Here is a 25,060-nt window from a genome sequence, read left to right as displayed (position 1 = left end):
AAACAAAATACTAAATGAAATAACTAAAAATGCAAAGGAAGATGAAAGGCCAATATGGAAAATCTATATAACCACCAAAGTAAGCAAGAAATAATTATTAATGAAACTGAATCAAATTTATTCAAATTCCAAAGCAATTGACTAAGATTAATTAATTGACCGAAGACAGACATAGGAAATACGCATAAGACTTTATTTCTAGCAGCCAAAGGAAAATAGGCTATTACGTATATAACCTCAAAAACAAAGAAATAAGATGTGCAAATTATTAATATAAAGTGAGGTTAAACTTGTAAATTCACAATGAAAAGTGAGCCTTTTATATATAGAATATATAGATTATATTCAATTAAAAATAATTTCCCACAGACGGCGCCAAGCTGATGTAGCAAAAAAAAAAAGATATTACCCGATTAGAGAAAATATGGGTAGCTTGTGGAGATCTGAATAGCCGGATTAATCTCGAACTGTTCCAAAAACCAAATTTCGTGGGTTGTTACCTGAATCACAAAGCAAAGTGAGTAGCATCGGGGGTTGCCCTGCGAATACACTCCGATGCTCAAGTCAGTATTTGCCCAATAAAAATTCTAGAGAACTAGAGCATGCGACTATCGAGAACGTACCTTAACAATGAGAGGACTTGAGCTATTTATAGATAGTCAGAGAGTTTCATGGGCTTGAACCTTTTATGGGCTTTTAGAAATTTATAAGCATTGATAAAGTGTCCAAATAAATAACTAAATAATATGAGACCCGAATGGATTAAGTGGCTGGGCTTAGGCCCGGGAGAAACTAAAATTGGTTCATAACTCATCACCAATTATCAATGCATGCTTTGATACCATAAATTTAGTGACCCATCCCGGAATTACTAACAAACCAAAGCTTAAGCATTCAATTAACCTAAACAAGATAATCAAAAGAAACAATAGGAAACTTAAATACTCAAATACTACCGAAAGAAAAATCGGTTCCCAAATAAATATATCAAGAATAAAATACAACTCCATCGAAAACATAATCCTAAAGTCTCTATACAGAAAACTTGAAACGATAAAATCCACCCTGCAACTCAACGACCGCTACCACCAGGTTCGTCCAACCTAAGTCCTGCCCCGTGAAATGGGGTGTCCAAAAAAATACCATGGACGTGAGAAAATAATTCCCAATACGAATGTAAGAGTATACAGGTGCTATGAATGCAAATACAAGTGAAAGGTACCAGGAAACCTATCCAAGTAGAATACTGCTCAGTCAAAGGCCCCATGGTATGTAGCACAATGGGCCATTGCATCAGGAGGTACTCCCATACCATACAATGTGGGCATAACCGGATCCAAAAATATGGTATTCATCCACAAAATATAACGAGGATGAGCGACCCCTCTACTGGTTATATCAATGATAAAGGCTCAACGTGATAATTTATGCAACATAATATTCGCGACATTATAAATACACAAATAATTAATGCTACATAAAACATTCAATCATAGAACAAGCATACTCAACAAGGATATCTCAGATAGTACGCTCATACCTCAAAGTAAGCAACCTGACGATACAAGTCCTCTAGTACAATCCTATAAGCAGATAATTATTGCATCACTATTTATCCTCTAAAAGCCTTAATTAGAATAATAAATACTCACTTAAACTAATCTGAGTCTAGTAGTATACCTGCGTTCATCGTTAGTCCACTGATGGTGATAGCCCCAAAACATGGACACAACTCCGCTACTACTGTGGCAGCGCTCCGTCGCCCCTTGGCCCTTGAAAAAAACGCCTAAAGGACCCTAAATTTGAGTTATAAGTCGATTGAGGGAAATGGAAATTAGAAATTGGAAGAACAGCTCTCGGCCTTTATTTATAGACAAAGATCGGGTGCTTTGATCTCCGAGATCGGATCATCCAATCTCCTCAAATCAGCCCCCTCTAAAAATGTGTCCAACCATATCCATACTCCTATCTGAACGTGATCGGATCGTCCGATCCCTCCAGAGCCTCCGAACTCCAACTTAGTTTTCGAACAGTTTGGATGGTCCGATCTCTTGGCTTAGCATAGTTCGGATCGTCCGAACTCCTTAACACTTGAAACTTCCCCCGGACCATTTTTGAATGTCTTGAATCCGATTTTCCACTCCTTTAACCCATTTGAGAATTCCTTAATCATGTTTTAGTAAATAGATTAGTTTAACTAGTAGTCGGGCTACTACATTCTCCCCCACTTAAGAGATTTCATCCTCGAAATCCACAATAGGATAATCAGAACAAATAACACTGAAAACATCTTTATTACAATGTTTCAGTAACAATTACAACTAAATTGCACAAAGAATTACAATCGATACAACTCTGGGTGCTCGAAACATATACGTATTTCTAACTCCCAAGTTGCTTCCTCGACGATGCCATTGAACCATGACTAGAAGAATGCGTTTATTCCGAAGTACCTTGTACTTCCTGTCGAGAATTCTCAGCAGCCTCTCCATGTATGGCAAATCATGCTCAAACTGAACATCTGTCGGATGCAGAATGTGCGACTCATCTGAAACATACTGACAGAGTAAGGATACGTGGAATACATTGTGGATGCTCGAGAGATCTGGTGGTAAAGCCAACCAGTAATCCAAATATCCCATTTCTCTAGTATCTCGAATGGACCAATGAATCTGGCGCTAACTTGCCCTTCATAATAAATCTCATCACCTTTTGGAAAGACAATACTCGCAGAAAAACATACTCTCATGTCTCAAAATGCAGTGGTCTGCGCTTGGTATTGGCGTAACTGGCTTTCATGTCTTGTGTTGTCTTGATCCTCTTATTACTCTTCATTTTGATTTGTATGTGGATGCTTGGGACACACAGAAAGATTCCATGAGATACTATATTCCTCTCCTGATAAAAATATGAAATGTGGATGGGGGACGTGGCTAAGAGCTCCAGACATGAGATCATCGAACCTACATGAATCCAAATGGCTGCATGAAACCAATCATATGATCTCCACTCAAAGATCCAATGATAATGATGATTTATAAAAAATTATTGTAGGCGGTCATCCTCGTCCAATCCCAATGCTTCGTGAGTTGGTGAGAACTCACAAACCATGTGTGTTTATTTTGATCGAGACCCTGGTACATGGAAACAAACTTGAGGAAATTCCGATAAATCTTGTTTTGATTACGTCTTTGGAGTAGATAGAGTGGGACGTACTAGAGGATTGGGAGTTATGTAGAAAAAAAAACATAAGTTGATCTATCACAAATTATTCTAGAAATCACATTGATATGAATATTGATGATGTTCACAAAGAAAAGTGGTGACTAATGGGTTTATATGGTTTTTCGGAAAGAGATCTAAGAAAAGCTTCATAGGACTTTCTAAGAACACTACATGCAACTTCAAACCTCCCACGTGTGTGTATATGTGATTTCAACGACCTGCTTAGTAATGACAAAAATAAAGGATGATTGGAACATCCAAAATGGTGCATTAGAGAATTTCGTGAAGCAGCAACGGACTGTGCATTGAATGATCTGCCGATGGAGGGGTATCCATTCACTTGGGTTAAAAGCAAAGGCACAGAGGAAAAACTAGATAGAGCATTGGTCTCTTCATCTTGGTTTTAAATATTCCCTCAAGTAAAACTGGTAAACTTAATTGCTCCAATATCAGACCACATGCCTATCCGCCTCAATACATAAAATCAAGTGAATTATGAACATCAGAATGCTTCAGATTTGAGAATGGATGGTTGGAGGAACCAGAGTTGGAAGAATTGGTGATGCAAACATGGGGTGCCACCGATACACAAGATGCAAGTATCAAAATTACATACTGTGCAACATCCTCAAGAAGATGTAGCAAAAATAAACAACCAAATTTTAGGAAATGAAGGATATAAAAAACTGTAGTACGAAGTTAGCATCATTGATATCAAACACCGATCCAAACCAGGTTGAAAAATATGAGAATGCAAAAACAAATCTTAATGCTACTGGACTACTGGTGACAAAAAAAATAATATTGGAAACAGAGAGCTAAATGTTATTGGCTCAAGGATGGTGATTCAAACACGTGTCGTCATACTTTTATTTTTTGTTGGTTTGACTAAAATTTGGAGAAAGTCTTGACAACTAAAAATAAAGTCAAACAATACAATACCATGTCGGCATTCATCCGAAAAATGAGGAAAAATCTTAAAGAAGAATGCAAAAGATTTTAAGAAAATAGGTGTCCAGACCCTGTGTCGCGTCTGGACCATGGTCCATGCACCATTGTAAAAACATTCTCGAAAAATTGCATAAATTTAGTGCACGGACCCACGTCAGGACCATTTACGTGGGTTCCATCTTTAAACACAGAGCCTATGCCTTTTTACATAAAATTCCATCTTTACACGCGGAATTTCGGAAAACTTTGACTTTTGGGCTCAAAAAGAAATTTTGATGGTTTTTTTATAATGGAATATTAAAAAAAACATTGGCACAACCTAGGAGGAATTTGACATTTTCTCAAGGTTACGGCTTGGGCTTGGAGCAAGGGAAGAAGGTGCACTTCACACGCCATCACTGAGATTGGCAAAGGAAAGAAGACGCACTTCACGCGCCACCACTGAGATTTTCTCATTCTTCTTATATTTCTTTGTGACCGTTAATTAAAACGTTAGATTTTTTCTTGTTTTTATTTTATGGAGCGGTCGTGTTTTTACTGGTGCTACGATAGTGCCAAACTATTGATTTTTGCCAATGTATTGGATTAGTTAATGTTTTGTTCTATTTTATGCTCTTGATTAATATTCGCATAGATTTCTTGCTTTTAATCTAATCAATTAATATCATGTTTTAGATCTTGACTCAAAAGAGAATATAATGAAATTAGGTTAAAAAATAAATATTGAGCAATATATGGTTAAGCCAACTAGAAATAATACCTAGTTTCAGCGTGCGATTTTAGGAAAAAATTTGAAATTCTATAGCTGTTAAGTGAGTTTTTTTGTTTAAATTATATTCAATTAAAAATAATTGGATTGTAATTTGTAAATAAAATTATTAATTCTAGAAATAGATTAAAAATTAATATAAGAAATTTCATCGTTACTTTAGACAATTATTTCTTGATTAAATCCAATACTTATAAATAATTTGATGTTTGATATCGTTATGTGTTCTCGGTCATTTTCTTGAAATTTGAATTTGTCTTGAACTTAAATCGCCGTTTAATATTTAAGATCTTTGCTTTAGAATAATTTCGTTTATCTCAATTAGTTTAATTATTCATAAAAAAAAATCACTTATTTTATTTAGCTAGATTTAATTAAATAATTTATATCCTAGTATTTAAATATTATCAATTTACTATAATTTGATCTAGTTCGCTTGCTAGATTTATTCCCAACCAAAACCGTCTGTAATTCGTCTACTCGGATGGGTTGACCACCCGGATAGGTGGATCTCATGGATCCATTGTCCACTCGAATAACAACGTGTTCACAATAAATTTTCTTTACATCCCAATAATTTATATTTTTTTGTAAAAGTAATTGTCAAATATTTTATATATGCATAGTAAAAGTTGGGATAATATTAAATTTTGTTGTTAAGCTTTTGGTGGGTAAATAAGACTCCACTAATAATAAAAAGTTATCTAATTTGAATAGTCCGTACGGGAAAATTAGCATTTTGGTCCTGTATGTTGGCTTCTTTTTGGTTTTGGTCCTGTATGTTGGCTTGTTTTGAAAAATATTCTGTAACTCAGTTTTTGTTTTGGATTTAGACCTATATGTTGGCTTATGTTGGTTTTGGTCCTGTAAGTTGGTTTGTTTTTTGGTTTTTGTCCGGTATGTTATCATGTTTTGAAATTTAGAAGTTGACCTCTAAGTTTTTTTATAATAAGTATTTTTTATGCTTTCATGTTTTATCTGCTTATTGGTTTGAGATAATTACAACTAACTAATAAAAAAATATTTTTTTTACGCTTAAATTTTTTTTAATCTAAATAATTTAATAAAATCTAAAATATGTTAATTTAATGTATTAAATGTAACATACTTTTGTTCTTTTAAAAAGTAACAAACAAACATTCATTTATATCGTTCTCAACTGTAACCTCGATTTTTTTATTTATTTGGCACTAAGTGTCGCTCATTTAGCACCTATTAATAATCATATGACATAAATAAGTTCCACCTAAATTAACAAAATTAGCTGAAAAATTAAAAATATATTTAAAACATACTTTCGTTCTTTTAAAAAGTAACACACTAATATTTTTTTATCGCTCTCAACTATGGTTGACTGTTTTTGTTCTGCTTTTCTCCAAAGCAGAGCTTTTTAGGTATGTTTTACGTTTATCACGCTTAATTATCGCTTAAGCGTGCTTTTTAGAACACTGCAAATAAGGAAAATCTTGCTGCTCCTTCTAGTTTCGGCGATGAAGAAAAAATACAAAAAAAACCAAGTTATTGTATCTTTTAGAACATAATTATTATTTTAAAAAACAATTAGAAGGTCAACATCTAAATTTTAAACCTAGTTTATTTATTTATAAAATCATAAAAAAATATTTATTATAAAAGCTTAAGCGGTGATGTTTGATACCGTTATGTGTTTTCATTCATTTTTTAAAATTTGAATTTGTCTTGAATGTAAACCGTCGTTTAATATTTAAGATATTTTCTTTAGAATAATTTTGTTTATCTTAATTAGTTTAATTATTCACAAAAAATATCACTTCTTTTATTTAGTCTAGATTAAATTAATTAATTTATCTCATAGTATTTAAATATTAGTCTGTAGATCGATTGTTAAACTCATCATCAATTTACTATAACTTGACCTAGTTAACTTGATATATTTATTCTCAACCAAAATCGTCGATAATTCGTCTACTAGGATGGGTTGACCACCCAGATAGGTTGATCTCATGGATCGACTATCCACTCGAATAACAACGTGTTCACCCAGATCGATCGATCACTTGAATTCTTCAGGTTTTCTAACCACATCAAAATCAGATTTTTTACATCCTAATAATTTATATTTTTGTAAAAGTAATTGTCAAATATTTTATATATGCATTGGGATAAAAATATAAATAATATTGAATTTTGTTGTTATTTTATATATAATTATATAAATCCTACTATACTGGCACTACCTTAACATGCATCTAATGGTTGATATTTATCAATAAATGTAGGGTCCATTATTTTTTAGTGGACTCCGCAGGTATTAATAAATGATCATCCTTAAATCTATCATGGGGTAATGTCTGGATAGGTAGGGTAAATAAGACTCCACTAATAATAAAAAGTTTTCTAATTTGAGAGCTCGCCATGATAACATTGTTCGGAATATCTTACAATAAGCAACATCTGTGATGTCATACAAATCTGCTTTCGCGTAGATTTTGTCAATATGATCTTGAGGATCACTAGTTCCATCAAACTCAAGTAGGTTAGGGATTTTGACTCCCTTAGGAAATGCTTCAGATAAAATGGCGTTAGTGAACGAGCTCCGACGTATAGGCAAGATTGCCAAAGAATTATCTCCAGTTATATATGTGTGAGATTCATCTCCACGGGTTCGATTAGTGGTTTTGTTTTTGTCAGAGACGTCGTGAATTGTGTGAGCACTTGCTTCCCCCTCTTTAGGAGTAGTATTTTTCTCGCTCCCCTCATGATATTTGTCGTTCACTTTAGACTTAGTTTTATTTGGGTTTGTTACCGGGATCATGAAATGAGAGCCCTCTTATATGATCTCTCATGTTGGTGCTTCAACGTTGATGGGATTCCACGAACTGAGCGATCGCTTCAGTTGCTGCACATGCGGCTGTTTCTTCCATTAAGGTTGTCAACGTATCCTGCGTGAAACTAAATCCAGACGGTGGTTTTGAGATTGGAGGTAGGTCTCCATTGCGATTATTTCCTTGAGATGTTTGTGTTGGAGTATGCATTCTTAATGATACAGTGAACAATTTCTCACAGACGGCGCCAAGCTGATGTAGCAAAAAAAATATATTACCCGATTAGAGAAAATATGGGTAGTTTTTGGAGATCTGAATAGCCGGATTAATCTCGAACTGTTCCAAAAACCAAATTTCGTGGGTTGTTACCTGAATCACAAAGCAAAGTGAGTAGCGCCGGGGGTTGCCCTGCGAATACACTCCGATACTCAAGTCAATATTTGCCCAATAAAAATTATAGAGAACTAGAGCATGCGACTATCGAGAACGTATCTTAACAATGAGAGGACTTGAGCTATTTATAGATAGTAAGAGAGTTTCATAGGCTTGAGCCTTTTATGGGCTTTTAGAAATTTATAGGCCTTGATAAAGTGTCCAAATAAATAACTAAATAATATGAGACCCGAATGGATTAAGTGACTAGGCTTAGGCCCGGAAGAAATTTAAATTGGGTCATAACTCATCACCAATTATCAATGCATGCTTTGATACCATAAATTTAGTGACTCATCCCGGAATTACTAACAAACCAAAGCTTAAGCATTTAATTAACCTAAACAAGATAATCAAAAGAAACAATAGGAACCTTAAATACTAAATACTACCAAAAGAAAAATCGGTTCCCAAATAAATATATCAAGATTCAAATACAACTCCATCGAAAACATAATCCTAAAGTCTCTATACAGAAAACTTGAAACGATAAAATCCACCTTGCAACTCAACGACCGCTACCACCCGATCCGTCCAACCTAAGTCCTGCCCCGTGAAATGGGGTGTCCAAAGAAATACCATGGACGTGAGCAAATAATTCCCAATAGGAATGTAAGAGTATACAGGTGCTATGAATGCAAATACAAGTGGAAGGTACCAGGAAACCTATCCAAGTAGAATATTGCTCAGTCAAAGGTGTCATGGTATGTAGCACAATAGGTCATCGCATCAGGAGGTACTCCCATACCATACAACGTGGGCATAACCGGATCCAAAAATATGGTATTCATCCACAAAATATAACGAGGATGAGCGACCCCTCTACTGGTTATATCAATGATAAAGGCTTAACGTGTTAATGTATGCAACATAATATTCGCGACATAATAAATACACAAATAATTAATGCTACATAAAACATTCAATCATAGAACAAGCATACTCAACAATTGGTTGAATGTTTTCACGCAGGATAAAGTCTTGACAACTAAAAATAAAGTCAAACTATATAATACCATGTCGGAATTCATCCGAAAAATGAGGAAAAATCTTAAAGAAGAATGCAAAAGATTTTAAGAAAATAGGTGTCCAAACCCTGTGTCGCGTCTGGACCATGGTCCATGCACCATTGTAAAAACATTCTCGAAAAATTGCATAAATTTAGTGCACGGACCCACGTCAGGACCATGTACGTGGGTTCCATCTTTAAACAGAGAGCCTATGCCTTTTCACATAAAATTCCATCTTTACACGCGGAATTTCGAAAAACTTTGAAACTTTCTTTTGGGATAAAAAGAAATTTTGATGGTTTTTTTTATAATGGAATATTAAAAAAAAATCATTGGCACAACCTGAGAGGAATTTGACATTTTCTCAAGATTACGGCTTGGGCTTGGAGCAAGGGAAGAAGGTGCACTTCACACGCCATCACTGAGATTGGCAAAGGAAAGAAGACGCACTTCATGCGCCACCACTGAGATTTTCTCATTCTTCTTATATTTCTTTGTGACCGTTAATTAAAACGTTAAATTTTTTATTGTTTTTATTTTATGGAGCGGTCGTGTTTTTGCTGGTGCTACGATAGTGCCAAACTATTAATTTTTGTCCATGTATTGGATTAGTTAATGTTTTGTTCTATTTTATGCTCTTGATTAATATTCGCATAGATTTCTTGCTTTTAATCTGACCAATTAATATCATGTTTTAGATCTTGACTCGAAAGATAATAGAATGAAAATAGGTTAAAAAATAAATATTGAGAAATATATGGTTAAGCCGACTAGAAATAATACCTAGTTTCAGCGTACGATTTTAGGAAAAAATTTGAAATTCTATAGTTGTTAAGTGAGTTTTTTGTTTAAATTATATTCAATTAAAAATAATTGGATTGTCATTTGTAAATGAAATTATTAATTCTAGAAATATATTAAAATTTAATATAAGAAATTTCGTCGTTATTTTAGACAATTATTTCTTAATTAAGTCCAATACTTATAAATAATTTGATGTTTGATACCGTTGTGTTCTCAGTCATTTTCTTGAAATTTGAATTTGTCTTGAACTTAAACCGCCGTTTAATATTTAAGATATTTGCTTTAGAATAATTTCCTTTATCTCAATTAGTTTAATTATTCATAAAAAAATCACTTATTTTATTTAGTCTGGATTAAATTAAAATAATTTATATCCTAGTATTTAAATATTATTAATTTACTATAATTTGATCTAGTTCGCTTGCTAGATTTATTCCCAACCAAAATCGTCTGTAAGTCGTCTGCTCGGATGGGTTGACCACCCGGATAGGTGGATCTCATGGATCCATTGTCCACTCGAATAACAACGTGTTCACAATCAATTTTTTTTTTACATCTCAATAATTTATATTTTTTGTAAAAGTAATTGTCAAATATTTCTATATATGCAAAGTAAAACTTGGGATAATATTAAATTTTGTTGTTAAGCCACTAATAATAAAAAGTTATCTAATTTGAATAGTCCGTACAGTACCTTGGGCAAAACTCGAACTCCCTCCATAAGCAAAACTGCAATACTGTTCATCGGCAACTCCATTGTGGCATATTTGGGTCAAGAAAATTAAAGATATGGCTGCTAAAGAGTGAAGAAAGATTTATAATTTCTAAAGTACCTACACCATCGGGCAAAAATTCCTCCATTGGCAAAACTCCCCTTCGATCGGGAACTCCATGGTGGCAAAACTCCCTTCTTGATTTTTTGACCAAGAATATGGCTGCTGAGCTTTTAACGGCTTGCATTGGGTCGGCTCCATTTGCGTTCGCATTGGAGAGGTTGGCATCATTCGGGTCGTACGCGTGGAATGAAATAAAACTGATATTGGGTGTTGATGATGAGCTCCGAAAGTTGCAAAGAACTATGTTCATGGTTCAAGATTTGGTAGATAGCGTGGAGTGTAGTCCGTTGAGGTTTACGAGAGGAAGCAATGCTTGGAAAACATGGTTCGAAGATATCAAAAAACTTTCTTACGATGCCGATGCTCTTCTAGATGACATCTCGTTACATCTCTCCACCTTCGGTTCTGTGGGAACCGCTGAAAGAGACGAGGTTCGTAAAATTGTTCTTTCATCAACTACTTTGACGCTACCTCATGACATAAATGTATTGTACAAGAAGTTGGAACTTCTTGCTAAAGAAATGGAGAGACTACTGATGATTGAAAGCATGAAAAATAGATTCAGCATTGTGTCGCCTATACATGACTTTATATCCACTAGTTCACTGATCGATGAGAATAATGTTATTGGGAGGGAAGCTGAACAACTAGCTTGTGTTATCAATTTGCTCGCAAATGAACCAGAAATGGGTAACTTTTCGGTAATGTCGCTAGTGGGGATGGCTGGAATCGGTAAGACAACCCTTGCGAAATTGGTTTACAATGATGATTTGGTAAACTCCAATTTTCAGAAGAAAATGTGGGTCACTGTTTCGATGAACTTTGATTTGATTAAGATCACAAAATATATGATAGAAGCTTTGACAGGGAATAGTTGCACTTTGTCCGACTTGAATTCTGTTCAAGTCCTTCTTCAAGAGTCAATTAGGGGGTTTAAATTTTTGCTTGTCTTGGACGATTGTTGGACTGAAAATAACGATGATTGGGACGAATTTTACCTTCCTTTAAGATATGGTGCCAAAGGAAGTAAAATAATTGTGACCACAAGAAGTGCCAAAGTTTCATCATCTGTTAGATCTTATAAAACACATTCTCTCCAACATTTATCGGACAAGCACTGTTGGGATTTGATGAAACGGAGAATGTTATTCTCCGTAGAGGAACAAGAGAATTTGAAATCTATCGGCAAAGAGATTGCGAAAAAATGCAAAGGTTTGCCTTTGGCTGCCAAGACATTGGGAAGTTTATTGTCAAATTCAGGATCCAGCGAAGACCAGTGGCTTTGTATACTGAACAGTAAGCTGTGGAACTTGCCAGAAGACAAAATATTCCCGGCTTTGATGCTTAGTTTTCTCCATCTTCCCCCGCCGCTACAAAAATGTTTTGCATATTGTTCTCTTTTTCCCAAAAATCACGAGTTTGAAGTTGAGGAACTCGTTCTTTTGTGGATGGCAGAGGGGTTCATCCGACCCATAGAAGGAATGAGATTGGAAGACATAGGAAGCAAGTATTTCGATGATCTTTATTTGAGGTCGTTCTTCGAACAAGATACAAATGCAAGGAATGAAACTGTCTACAAAATGCATGATCTCATCCATGACATGTCACAAATGGTTTCTAGTGATATATGCTTCCAAGTCATTGACATGTCAGATGACTACCCTTTATTTGGAAATACTTGTCACTTGTCGATGCTTCGAGATAGTTTGAATCCAATACATCTGAAGGCCTCGGAGAAAAATGAAAGGTTGAGGACATTTTTGATGATCAATAAGAATGGTGCTGATGGGGGACTGCTAGATAATGATTTTTTCTCCCATTTGCGATCTTTGCGGGTGTTGGATCTGACTCGAATTGGCCTTAGTGAATTCACCATCAGTTCTTCTAAGCCCTTGAAGTTTCTTCGATATCTTAATCTCTCAGAAAACAAGATTTCAAGAGTACCAAACTCCATATGTCATCTTTTGGTTTTACAAACGCTGAAACTCAAAAATTGCACTCGAATTACAGCATTGCCTGAAGACACAAAAAATCTCTCCAAATTACGACATCTGGATTTGGATATAAAAGAACAGCTTGTCCATATGCCACCAAATTTTGGAAGGCTAACTGAACTCCAAGCTCTTTCTGCGTTCATAGTCGGAGACAAAAAGGAAAATGGTATCGCACAAATAAGCAATATGAATTCACTGAGGGGATCACTCTGCATTAAAAACATGGATCAAGTCACAGATGTTGCAGACGCCATTGAGGCCAAGCTGCACGAGAAGCTGTTCTTGGACAATCTCGAGCTACAATGGGTGGATTTGGGAAATGTTTCTCAGGGTTCTCTAGAACAGGCACAAAATCTACAGGATTCGGTTCTCGCAAATCTTCGGCCTCATCAAAATTTGAAAGAATTGGCCATTAAGAAGTATTGTGGAAGATTCTATCCAACTTGGCTCAGTGATCCAAGTCGCAAAATTACGCGCATTCACTTGGCAGGGCTCAAGTATTGTGATAGTCTTCCACCTCTTGGACAGCTTCCTTCCCTAGAGTTTTTTTGTATATCGAATCTGCCTGTTTTGGAGTTGATCGATGAGAATTTTTATGGTACAGAGAAGTTCCCATCATTGGAATCTTTCGAAGTAGAAAACATGGATAAATTGATCAACTGGGAATTCACAAATACAGTTGATGGCATGCCTCGCCTTCAAAATTTCAGAATTCATGGTTGCCCAAGTTTGACAAATGTGCCTATAAACTTGAGATCCCATCCGAATTTGAATATCAGTGACTGCCCAAACCTAGCAATGGTGCTTCCATAACGAGTAGTGAATTCTTGGTTCATCACAATCAGTTTTATGTTCAGGTACAACATGTTTAATTCAAGTGGCATGCCTATTAAAACAAAATTGAATTTGGCTAACCAGTAACCATGGTGTTGGTTTTGTCTATTGTACAGGGGAGATTACAGATTATTGAAGCAGCTTGAAAGTAGATGCAGTGGTTGAATGAGTTACATAGACGCACAACCCCTCTCAATTTACCTTCAAATATTGTGAGCACTTTCAACACTACATGTCTATATCCTCCTTTGTTCTTTTACATCTAAAATGACATTAGTTAAAATGTCAAATGAAAGCCATAATCGTACTTTGGAAGGCTAATCCTACGAACACAAAACAGGAACCAGTTCTTTCAAGTTTCTTTCACAGGGCTAAAGCATTCAAATTTTTTGTTATTCTTGAAACAAAAATAGTTCACTTCTTATGGAAAACATGGTGGGAAAGATGATAAGTAATTGATGTCTGTGGTGATCATCCTGAATATCGGTATTATATGGACATTAAAGAGCTTCCATCACATAGCTTGGCTGATGATATCCTCCATGATAATCAATTTTAGTTCCAGATTTTTTAGTTGACCAGATATCAGTTTTTTTTCTTTTTAACCTGGAATATGACCACAAGATGTGTTTTTGTCTACTGACTGCTGGATTTTATGCTTTTTCTTGTTATCCTAACTATCAATCAGACAAGAAAAATTTTTTGCACTGTCCAAGGTTCCATGTAAATGTAGAAGGCATAATCACATATGTGCCTAACGTAAATCACTCCTCTGGAACATTCTATTTTTTATTCACACTCGTTTTTTTCCCCTGCAGGGACGTAAATGGAGACAACAATAGATTGGCTTGCAAGGGAAGAATTTTGGAGGAACTTTCTATTTCAGAGTTTTTCTTTGGTTAAAAGAACCCCATAAACATAATGTTGCTGATTTGCTTAGTAAAATGTGGATGGATGCTTGATAGAACTTTTCTCTTTCAATTTTGTACCCTCCACTTTGGGTGGATATTTGGGATGCACGTTCACTTGATTTTCAATTTACTGTTTCATGCATTCATTTGAATTTACAATGTGTCATTGGTGCATATATTTTGCAGGAAAAAAAAATCAGATTTATGTGTTTGTATTCAATACTGGGGCTTGGCTTTATTTTCAGTATCATGCAAACTGCAAACATATGGAGGATATTAACATTTGAAATGAGTTATGATTTACATTACATTGGGATAAATATTTATTTGTCCGTTCATATGATTGTGTTTCATGGAAATATCTATAGAATGAGATCTATGCAATGCTACACAACTGTGGAGTATTCCTCTAAATTTAGTGTACATCATCCAAAAAACTTTATTGCCTTGTAGCATAAATAATAATATAGAAATCGGATCAGAATCATGTTTATCAGAACCTTGATTCCACCACCGTGTTGGCAGCTGTAGGGAAGAAGCCATGAAGAAATAAACGATTTAGTCTTACTCTTTATGCAAAAACTGTTGCCTATTATGTAACGTTTTTGTAGTTGCTGCATGACAAATCTAGAAGGTAGATTTGTCACGTGTATTGAATGAGGTAGCCATACCTACATGGTGGCTCACAATCTAGACAAGTTAGATGAGGACTAATGTATAGCTAATTCCGTTCGACGGCTAGAAAGAACTTCTACACCCAGAAAAATTATCAACACACCGTTTTATTGGCACTATTTTGATATGTTATTAGTTTACCTCGTTTCATATGTTTCATTTAAAACTTTGCTTTTATGTCCACGTCGAATTCTTACATTCTATAGCTAAATCTCGACACTCGTGCTTATGTATGTTATCAGCAGGAGGGTGGGGGACCAATTTTGAACCTATTCTAGTGAAAAAGTTGGCCAAGTTATTATAGTGAAAGAGTCATTTCATCTCCAAGAACTTGCACGTTCATTCATTTGATTTCAAGTTAGATTATGATTTTTTTACAAAAAAAATTAGCTTAGTTAAGTTTCGATTTTCAGTAATAAATGTGTATTTAGTAATTTTTTTACCCATGAATGCATTCCGATTACCATGTTCATACATACATGACATGATAAAAATACATCATATGACAGATAATAATTCAATACATAAATATTTGTACTCAGCTCAATACTTATGTACCTCTAAAAAACTGGTTTAGTAGCACAGAGTCTAAAGTCTCGTCCAAAAAATAAGTGAACATCATATATATCACTATTTTTTTTTCTAAAAATACTCAATTATAGACCGGTCGGTACAATCAGATTTTGGAAACATAGCATTTTTTTTTAGTAATAAAAACATAGCATTTAGTTGTTGATGTCACACACTATTAATAAAGCCTTTTTTTAAATTTTTTTATTGCCTTATCTTTTCAAAAAATAAAATAAAATAAAATAAAGCAATAATCACGCCTAATACAACCTCTCGGTGAAGTTATATTTTATAATCTCAAAATTGTCCTTCACACATTATATTTGACACATAATTTTTTTTTAAACTTAACTTATTTTAAAACAAAACAAAAAAAATTAAGAAGAATTTTAAGAACAAAATATACGCAATACATAATATGTTGGAAAAATTGTGAATGAATTGTGAGGAGAAAGAGTTTGTCCCAAATTAGAAGAATTTCAATGTGTTTCTCTCCTTAAATAATCCAACTTTGAATTATGAGATTGGGCCCTTAGAGCACCGAATGTTTTGTAAACGGGCAAAACGCTAGTCGATGCAACTAACACGCGCGGCCGACGGGATGGGGTCTTATGATCCTATTAATTTTTTTGGATAAAATTTATTTAAAATAATATTTATTATTATTTTATTTGTGACTCATCAGGCCAGAAGGTTTGCCGCTCGAGCGGCACAAACTTACTGCTCGAACGAGCATCCAAAGATTGCCAAGCATGCCAGGCAGAGTGTTTGGCGCTCGAGCGGCAAAAAATTACCGCTCGAGCGAGCATCTGCTTTCCAAAAATATGCATCTCTGTTTGAGTTTTTTCTGTCATGGGTTGCATCCTTAGACCTAAAGACATGTTCTTTGGACTTGAGATTATATATATATACATATGACTGATTATATACACAGAGATATAACGTTGATATCTGATAACATTTAATGTCAGATTTTTGATTCTCTACATATTTTCCCCACTCTTCAAAAGAAAGTTGCTATATATTTTCGTTCGTTGATGTTCGAGATATTTGTTGTGCTGTTATATCTCGTACGCAAGTCATTGTATCTTAGAGACGATTGCCGCCAAACGTTTAGCACTTATAACGAGCAATTTCGTTTTGCGGATAAAGAGAATCTCTCGCCTCGACTAATTTCACAAGTATTGTGTTGCTGTTGTTCCAATTGTTCAGAATTTGGAGTTCTTCATCCCATACATAATATTCAGATGATTATGTTACACACATAAATCACAAACTGCCTGCATGGTGACTAGTACTATTATTAAGTTTAATGGTTCCCTTCGGTGTTCCCCTCCTTGGATTATTATTTATTATGAAGATGTCACCATTATAAAAACTGATGTATATCAATTGCTCTTTGTTGAATCTTTATTTATAAAAATGTCACTTTTTAAATATTTTTTAGGCTATTTTTTTATTCTACCATTTTACGTTGCCGAAAAATAAAAAACAAATGAACAAATAAACAACATTTGCATCCGAGTACTACTGGTTTACCATTTATTATTAATTACTAACAGCGATGAACATAATGTGAAAATAATAACAATAAAAACAATACTTTAAGCAGCAGGGTTATTAATATTTTTGTACAAAGAAACTTCGATAAATTTAGATCTGAGAATTTTGAGAAGAAGCGAAATAGAATTTTGTATCAGTTGCAACGATTCAAAATTCCAATATGTGATTTGGTTCTAAATTCAAAATTTTCAACATGAGAGAAATTATTGAAAAAGCTATTTGCTATTTTTAGTTTTTGATTGAAAGGGGATCCAAGTAACGATCGTAATTAGAACCAAATATTAATCAAAGCAAGAAAGTATTAATTGAAAATCAAGACAAGGAGTTGCCCATACAATATTCTTACAACAAATGTCTGATAAATTTGGACAACACAGTGGAACAACTGATTACTGCAAGCAAAAAGAGATGACATATTTTGCAAACCTGCCATAACCAGTTCTAGAATTGCAAATACGTTGGAATCAATTGCTTCCAAACTTGAGACAGGCCTCTTTCTCCTTTTTGCATTTCGTTTCATGAACCTGGCGGTAATAATTGTTATATCACGTTTGTTAAGTAAATGCAACAAACACCAAAACCCACAACCATAAATGAAAGCGCATAACCATAGAACTTCAGATAGACCAAAGTACAACAATGACCTACTATAAAAATCAGCCACCAGACGAACAATTAAAATACCCAGGAAGGCGACGACATAACAGAAACTCCATTGTTAAAAAATGTAGCATCACCTAACTAATCGTAAAAATCTTATCATAGAAGAGGAAAAATCAAAGCAGAACGAACTCCATAAACAGAGGACATAAATAAGCAAACTAATGAACCGAAGAATAAAATGCAATCAACACAAAAACCCACAAACATTAATCAAGGCACATAACCATAAAGCTTTAGATAGACTACTAGTAAACCAGCCACCAGACAGTGGCAGGAAATCTGTTATTAAAAGAGTAGCAACATATAATTAATCACAAGAATCTTACCTTAGACAAGAAAACGTAAGCAGAACAAACTCCACAAACAGAGGAAATAAAGAAATAAAGACAGAATCAAAGAGAAAGAGACTAATGCACCCAAGAATAAATGCAACTAACACAAAACCATAAAGTAATACCATTAATGAAGGCAATTAGCCATAAAACTTTAGATAGATGTAGATTATTGTAATGCCCCAAAATTTCAATAAGTAGATTTTACAATTTCTTTTGGTATAAATATTAGGAAATCATACAGACGTTTACAAAAAATTCGAGAAAGTCATTCGAGAGATGGTTTTGGGAATAGAAATGTTAACTTTTAGTTAATTGACATTTTATTTTAGAACCTAAGTTAAGGGTTGAAGTATTTAGGACTGAAATTCTAGCTTTGGAATTCATATCTACACTTTTAGTAAAACAAGATGCCCTAATATAACTAACTTTTGGGGACGCCTTTTTCCTAATCTCAAACTTACCCTTCACACATTTCACTTTAATAGTTAATACCTACAATTTGTTCTTAAATTTGACATTAAAAAAAGGGGAAAAAAATCAGTATCAAGAATTTAAACAACAAATTATACACAATACATAATATTCATATGATTATCTTACACACACAAAATGTGTGCATAGAGGCTAGTATAAATATAAATATATAATATGCGCCACAGACCTCTTGGCTTTATGGCACCAGTGCCCCAATAAAGGATAAACACCTCCACCCCAATGTCAAAAAATCTAATAATGTAATATGCTAGACGATAGCCATATACTTGTATTTTATGTTTCCATAGCCTACTACATTATACACCATTTCTACACCCCACAATAGCAATACAGAATTTACAGAAATTCCACTGCTCTTCCTTTTAATTGACAATTTTCATAAGAACAAATTCCAGCTATGTAATTTTAATATAATTAATGCAGTCTTATATATTAGGCAGCTGAATATATTAGTGAAATCTTAAATAGTTGAGTCATTCCATTTCCTATCAAAAAAGTCAAAGGTCGCAGTAGTTAACTCTAACAAGCATTTGAGGGAAGAAATAAAAAATATGAGTTACAAAGTTACCTTGCCACAATACATCATCAAACTTATTCGTTTTCCAGCTTAATATCTTGACTGACCGACTTATATTTTTAATAAATTTCGTTTTCTAGCATTTGAAAGTTATGGTAATAAAATAAAATAGCTCGATTATAATAATTGCATTTAACAAACAGAGTATCTTATCGCCCGTAATAGTCCAACATTCAAATAGTGAAGAAGCATTTAAATAGGTATTTTTAACCACTGAAACCATGAAATTGCTTAAATTATTATAATTACGAAATTAGTATAGTGAATTATCAGAAAACGACTTCATAAGTCTTCATCAATCGCAGTTAATTAATGTGATTAAAATAAGAGGCGAGAGGACTAATAAACTTCTTTTCAGCTCTCCAATGTGCTTGAGCTGTTATTATTATGAATTCTGGGAATGAAATCGATGCCCAAAGTTCTAGTTTCTCACCCAAAATAAGAATTAGATTGGCCCACAGGCTTTGTTAAAATGGAATTGCTAAAGCCTATGCCGAGCTATCTTCCCATGATCAAGTGATTATAAAGGTTCTATAATTTGCTAGACATTAATCGTGCGTCAGACCAGCTCCTAGTGCCTAGGCCGCCAAGGCGGATACCACAGGTTTCAACATAATAAATCACAAATTATAAGTCCAACACAATAACATCAAATTTAAAAAATGAGTTCAAAATTACACAGTTCATAGAATACCACAAATTTACTCTACTTCTCAAATGTTGTGTTATTTGCATCTGGAGTAGATGATGCCTAGGCTGGCCGACTAGCACATTTTCCGTGCTATCACTCGGCCTAGTGCTTAGGCGTCACCTAGGCTGATTTTTGAAGCACTAATGATTATATTGATTATTCTTAGAAAACTAAATACTATTTGATCTTATTTTAAGTACATAATTTAACATCATTAAAATAATTTTAAAATATATCAACTAAATTGTTTACTCCATATTTGAGATGGAGAGAACATATTCCATTGATAAGCACAATTCCACAGCTCAAATAGATTTTTCTACAATACATACAATGAAATATTGTGAAATCAATTCCATGCTGGAAATAAAACATGTCTCGTGACTAATTTAAGTCTAAGTAACTGAAACCACAAAAGCTATGACAATGAAGTTCAAGTGGTTTTGCGCTTAGTACAACTCTTCTAAGCAACTCTTTTTCAAGAAGCACCAATAATCTGTACAATTCATAAAACCAACACCACTGTCAATCAAACTAAAGTATTCTGAGCTTTCTTTTAACCAGACCACGAGGCAGGCAGTACAGAAACAGGCACACAATTTATTCTGTTGATTGCTTTCTTAACTGCAAATAATGATTCCCTAATTGGTGAGTGACATCAAGATTTAGAGTGAATGCTTCACTTCAAGCCTATCACTTTACTCTAGCCAATTCTATATTTGATGCATCTCTTAGACACCATCTTTGATACTAATTTCAGCTAAATGAAAGCACATTCCTAAGAATCATTAAAAAAAAAAGCCAACAAAATTTGAGAAACTGAGAAAGTAAAGGTATGGCGAAATATAAATTACCTTTGACCCCGGAAAAGACCTGAGAGAGATCTCAAAATGCAATCTCAACTATTTCGCTTCACCTTCACCACGGCATCGATATAAACAGCAGGCACATGAGCAATCTTGCACCAATCTTCACCTTTATCTTTGCTGCAACGTCCTTCTAATTTGGGACAATCTTGGACCATTAATGTTTCAAGGGTGGATGGAAATCCACCATCAGGCAAACATGAAAGTTCAGGACAATAGCGCAATTGCACACACTTAAGAGAGTTCAAATGTGACAAAAAAGGAAGGCACTTGAATTTCTGACACGATTCGATAATGAGATCCAAGAGATTGGGAAAATCACCGATTCTTATTTCTGTCCATTTTTCCAATTTGGGCATGGCATAAAATGACAGTTTCTCGAGCATAGGAAACGAGGGTTGATTCTTATCGGTTTGTTCACCACAAAAGAGGTTGTTGATTTCTAGCACCTCATTCATTCCATCAACGCTGAGAACCTTTAGAGATGGCAATTGTCCAAGAGATGGAAGGTTGTCACAATATCTACACTCGTAGAGGCTTATACTAACCAATTCATTAAAAGACGGTTTGCTTATCCAACTCGGGAAACTTCCACCATTATAATAGCGTACTTCTATCTCTTGGATGCCCAAAGCTGGTTCAAGACATGCTAGTATTTCCTCTTCAATTGAATTCTTCTCATATCGAAGATCCGCCCACCAAAATTCTATTTTCTTGAGGTCTTGTTTGCGGCAAAGAGAAGCATCTGCAGCCTTAACAGGAGATTTAACATTTTCAAGATTCGAAATCCGAAGTGATCCATTCAATTTGTTCATGTGTTTCAATTCATTTATGTTATGACCATCTTCTTTGCCAACCAAAAATGTCCTTAAAGTGCGTAACTCTGACAGATTTCCCATACCTTCTGGCATTGAGTCCAACTGGCCAGCAACATCAAGAATCAAATGGCGCAGGTTAATCAATTCTTTCGTACGATTAGGCAGTTGAGCGAGGGACTTACATTTGTCAAGTTTTAAGGTCTGCAGATTGATGAGATTGCACATTTTCTCAGGCAAATATGTAATTGATGTCTCGGACATATCAAGAAATCGCAACGCCTTTGAATTTTCAATAGAGCTCGGCAAGTGATTGACATGAGAACCACTGAAATTTAACATCCTTAATGCCTTTAGCTCCAGAAACAAATCAGAAGGTAAGTATTTAACAACAGAACTACGGCAACCATGAATTATGAGAGTATGAAGATGGCTCAACTTTTTTATGATCCCAAAATTGATTTGGTCGATGAACTTAAAGGACAAGGACAAATGTTCGAGTTTAGACACATTGACATTCACATGGCTACTATCCAATTCTTTCGCAACCCGAGATCCTACGGGGTGATTTTGAAGGAATTCATTCATCTCATCACCAACTTTGTACTTTGTTTTATAAAGTCCATCATAAACATACCCAACAGGAGCAATGTATTTGAGCTTCAACAATATATCAAAGCACTGAATGCATGCTTCCTCGAGGAATACACTGTTTCCTGCTATTGTTCCCCCTTGAGCAATCCATTGCAAAACGAGAATGTCCTTGGTGAATTCATATGCGGATGAAAATAATGAACAATATCGAATGCAGTCTTTCGTGTATCTGTTGTTAAACAATACGTCCATCGATATTCCTAGATTTTCCTTGCACTTAATTTCCCCTTTTTGTCCTTCCATAACTATCATGGAAACACCTTCACCATAGCCTCTTGGAAGATTTTCCGTACCTCGTTCCACTGTGGTGCTTCGATTTGAAGTTGAGAGCAAAATCTGTCTCAAAATATTGGGAACAAAATTGAAACTGAAATCCGTCACGTATAATTCAAAAACAATTAATAGAATGTACTTTAGCACATGATCTTTTGATTAAAAACAATAATGTCCAAACATTATTTTGCAACTCTGTTATAGTCAATGAATACGACAAAGTCATATTCAAATTGAGAAAAAGGGAAGGATGCATAAATAGAACTATTTCATCTAACCCCTGTAGATCCTTGGTTATGCTACTCAACAAAGATTTTATTTCAAAATGATCGAATCAATACTGCTGCAAGATCGAATTACCTGAAGAATATCTGGATTCTTAGCCATGAAGAAGTCCTTCCAGATACCAAAAACGCTGCAGAAGTCAGCATCACCCTTTCTATTTGGTTTGCAAACCACTACGAAACTTCTATCAATTAGATCTTTCAGAAACTCCTCAGCCACTTCTTCAGGACTTTTAGAACCAAGCTGATTTACGAGTCCCTCATCAATCCAAAGCCTGATGATTCGGGGGACTGAGAGTTCATAATCTTCTGCAAAGATTATCATGGAACGGATGCATGCTCTCAGATGATCTGGCAAGTACATGTAGCTCAAGGAGAGAATCCCCTTCAATTGTTCCTCAGAAGTTGTGGTTGCCTTAATCGACCTCACAATAAGCTGCCAGTCATCTCTAGTCCTCCTAACTTTGGAGAGAAGGCCACCAGTCACCACAATTGCAAGGGGAATCCCTCCACAATTCCCTAAAATAATTTCTGCAGCATACTCAAGCTCCTGAGGGCAATTTTCGTCCCCAAATACTTTGATACAAAAAAGAGTCCAGCTCATTTTGGGTGTAAGAAGACTCATGTGATGAATCTTGGAAAACCGGTCTTCAAGATCCATCTCGAACAGCCTAGTTGTCAGAATGATCCGGCTCTTGATATTATCATTAGGAAATGATCTTTTGATGTCATCCCAGACCTGGATATCCCACACATCATCCAATACAATGAAGTACTTCTTACCCTTTAAACTTCTGTATAGAATATCTGCTAATTGTTCAATGCTCTTGTCATCCAGTTCATCTTCGATAGGTCTCAAGGAATCCAGAATACCCTTGATAATTTTTTGCGCATTATTTGTTCGAGATAATGATACCCAAGCATGAACTTTGAAAATATGATCAATGGCTGGATGCTCAAACAAATTTCTTGTGAGAGTAGTCTTACCGGTTCCAGTCATCCCAACAATCGTCATGACTTCAAGATGATATGCTGATCCAAGTAGCCAATCTTTAATTTGTAAAAAGTCTTCCCGGAATCCAACCATAGAGCTTTCGTGATTCCAATCAAATCCTTGAGAGTACTCAATGGAATCCAGCATTTCCTGTTGCTCCAATTGATCCGTAAGTTCAGAGTTCCTATCCAAATCCTCAGTTGTGGAGTTGGGTAACGACTATGGACAAGAATAGTTTATATCCCGGAATTTCCTGGTGGATTTCAAAATCGAATCAAATTCTTTACCTTCCGATGACTGCTGTAGGTAAAATTGAATCTTCTCTACCAGAGGAGATGAGTTTTCTCGGACATTCGCTGCTGCGATGAAGGCGGCGTATGGGGTTTGTGTCGGAGGACAAGGGCTGGTGCGGAGGCCGGAAAGTCGTTATTTGTAAGTATTTGATTTGAAATTATTTTTTTAAACAAATTGTTGTTCAAGCATTATTTTTTTTTAAAGGTAAACTTGTTCTTTGTTTTATCTCCATGTTTTGGCAAATTTATCAAAATGTGCCCGTATTTTTTATTTTCAAATAAAGAAAACACTAAAAATAAAGACAATTGATAGTTTTACATTCTCACTCAACTGATTCTTCTCGCAGAAAAGCAGTGATCTTTGGCAACAAGATTTTCGACTCAGAAGATGGCACCGAAGACGAGACGAAACAGACATTCAAAAGATAAGTCAGTTGAAGGAGCTCGTGGACTGAGGAAGGAAAAGAAATCGGGCACTGTGAAAAATTCGAAGAAATCGAAAATAGGTGAACCCTGTATTCTATTTTTGAAATCGACCACTATATATGATTTGTCTTGAGTAACTGAGAAAATTTATCGTTTAGAGGAGTAATTTTGGTTCTCGTTGTATGAATCTTTAATATTTATGTGTTTCATTATTTTCAGCGTGCGATTTTAGGAAAAAATTTGAAATTCTATAGCTGTTAAGTGAGTTTTTTTGTTTAAATTATATTCAATTAAAAATACTTGGATTGTAATTTGT

The 25,060-nt window shown here is 34.8% G+C and overlaps 2 protein-coding genes across 2 annotated transcripts; one reads left to right on the top strand and one right to left on the bottom strand.

Moving 5' to 3' along the window:
• The first annotated feature begins 10,926 nt into the window (after nucleotides 1–10,926).
• On the top strand, nucleotides 10,927–13,638 carry LOC140878484 (putative disease resistance RPP13-like protein 1). Its single transcript, XM_073282084.1, has one exon. It carries the CDS (start codon nucleotides 10,927–10,929, stop codon nucleotides 13,636–13,638), a length of 2,712 nt encoding a protein of 903 aa, XP_073138185.1.
• Nucleotides 13,639–17,659: 4,021 nt separating this feature from the next.
• Nucleotides 17,660–24,448, bottom strand: LOC140882233 (putative disease resistance RPP13-like protein 1). Its single transcript, XM_073288095.1, has 3 exons — nucleotides 23,108–24,448; nucleotides 20,994–22,810; nucleotides 17,660–17,902 (listed from the first exon to the last, which is right to left on the bottom strand). The coding sequence occupies exons 1-2, from the start codon at nucleotides 24,170–24,172 to the stop codon at nucleotides 21,038–21,040; spliced, it is 2,838 nt and encodes a 945-aa protein (XP_073144196.1). The 5' UTR covers nucleotides 24,173–24,448; the 3' UTR covers nucleotides 17,660–17,902; nucleotides 20,994–21,037.
• Between the last annotated feature and the right edge of the window lie 612 nt (nucleotides 24,449–25,060).

The sequence above is a fragment of the Henckelia pumila genome, chromosome 2 (genome assembly GCF_033568475.1).
Source record: "Henckelia pumila isolate YLH828 chromosome 2, ASM3356847v2, whole genome shotgun sequence".
NCBI lineage: Eukaryota > Viridiplantae > Streptophyta > Magnoliopsida > Lamiales > Gesneriaceae > Henckelia > Henckelia pumila.
The sequence above is the reverse complement of the archived record's forward strand: the minus strand, read 5'-3'. Positions and strand labels throughout refer to the sequence as shown.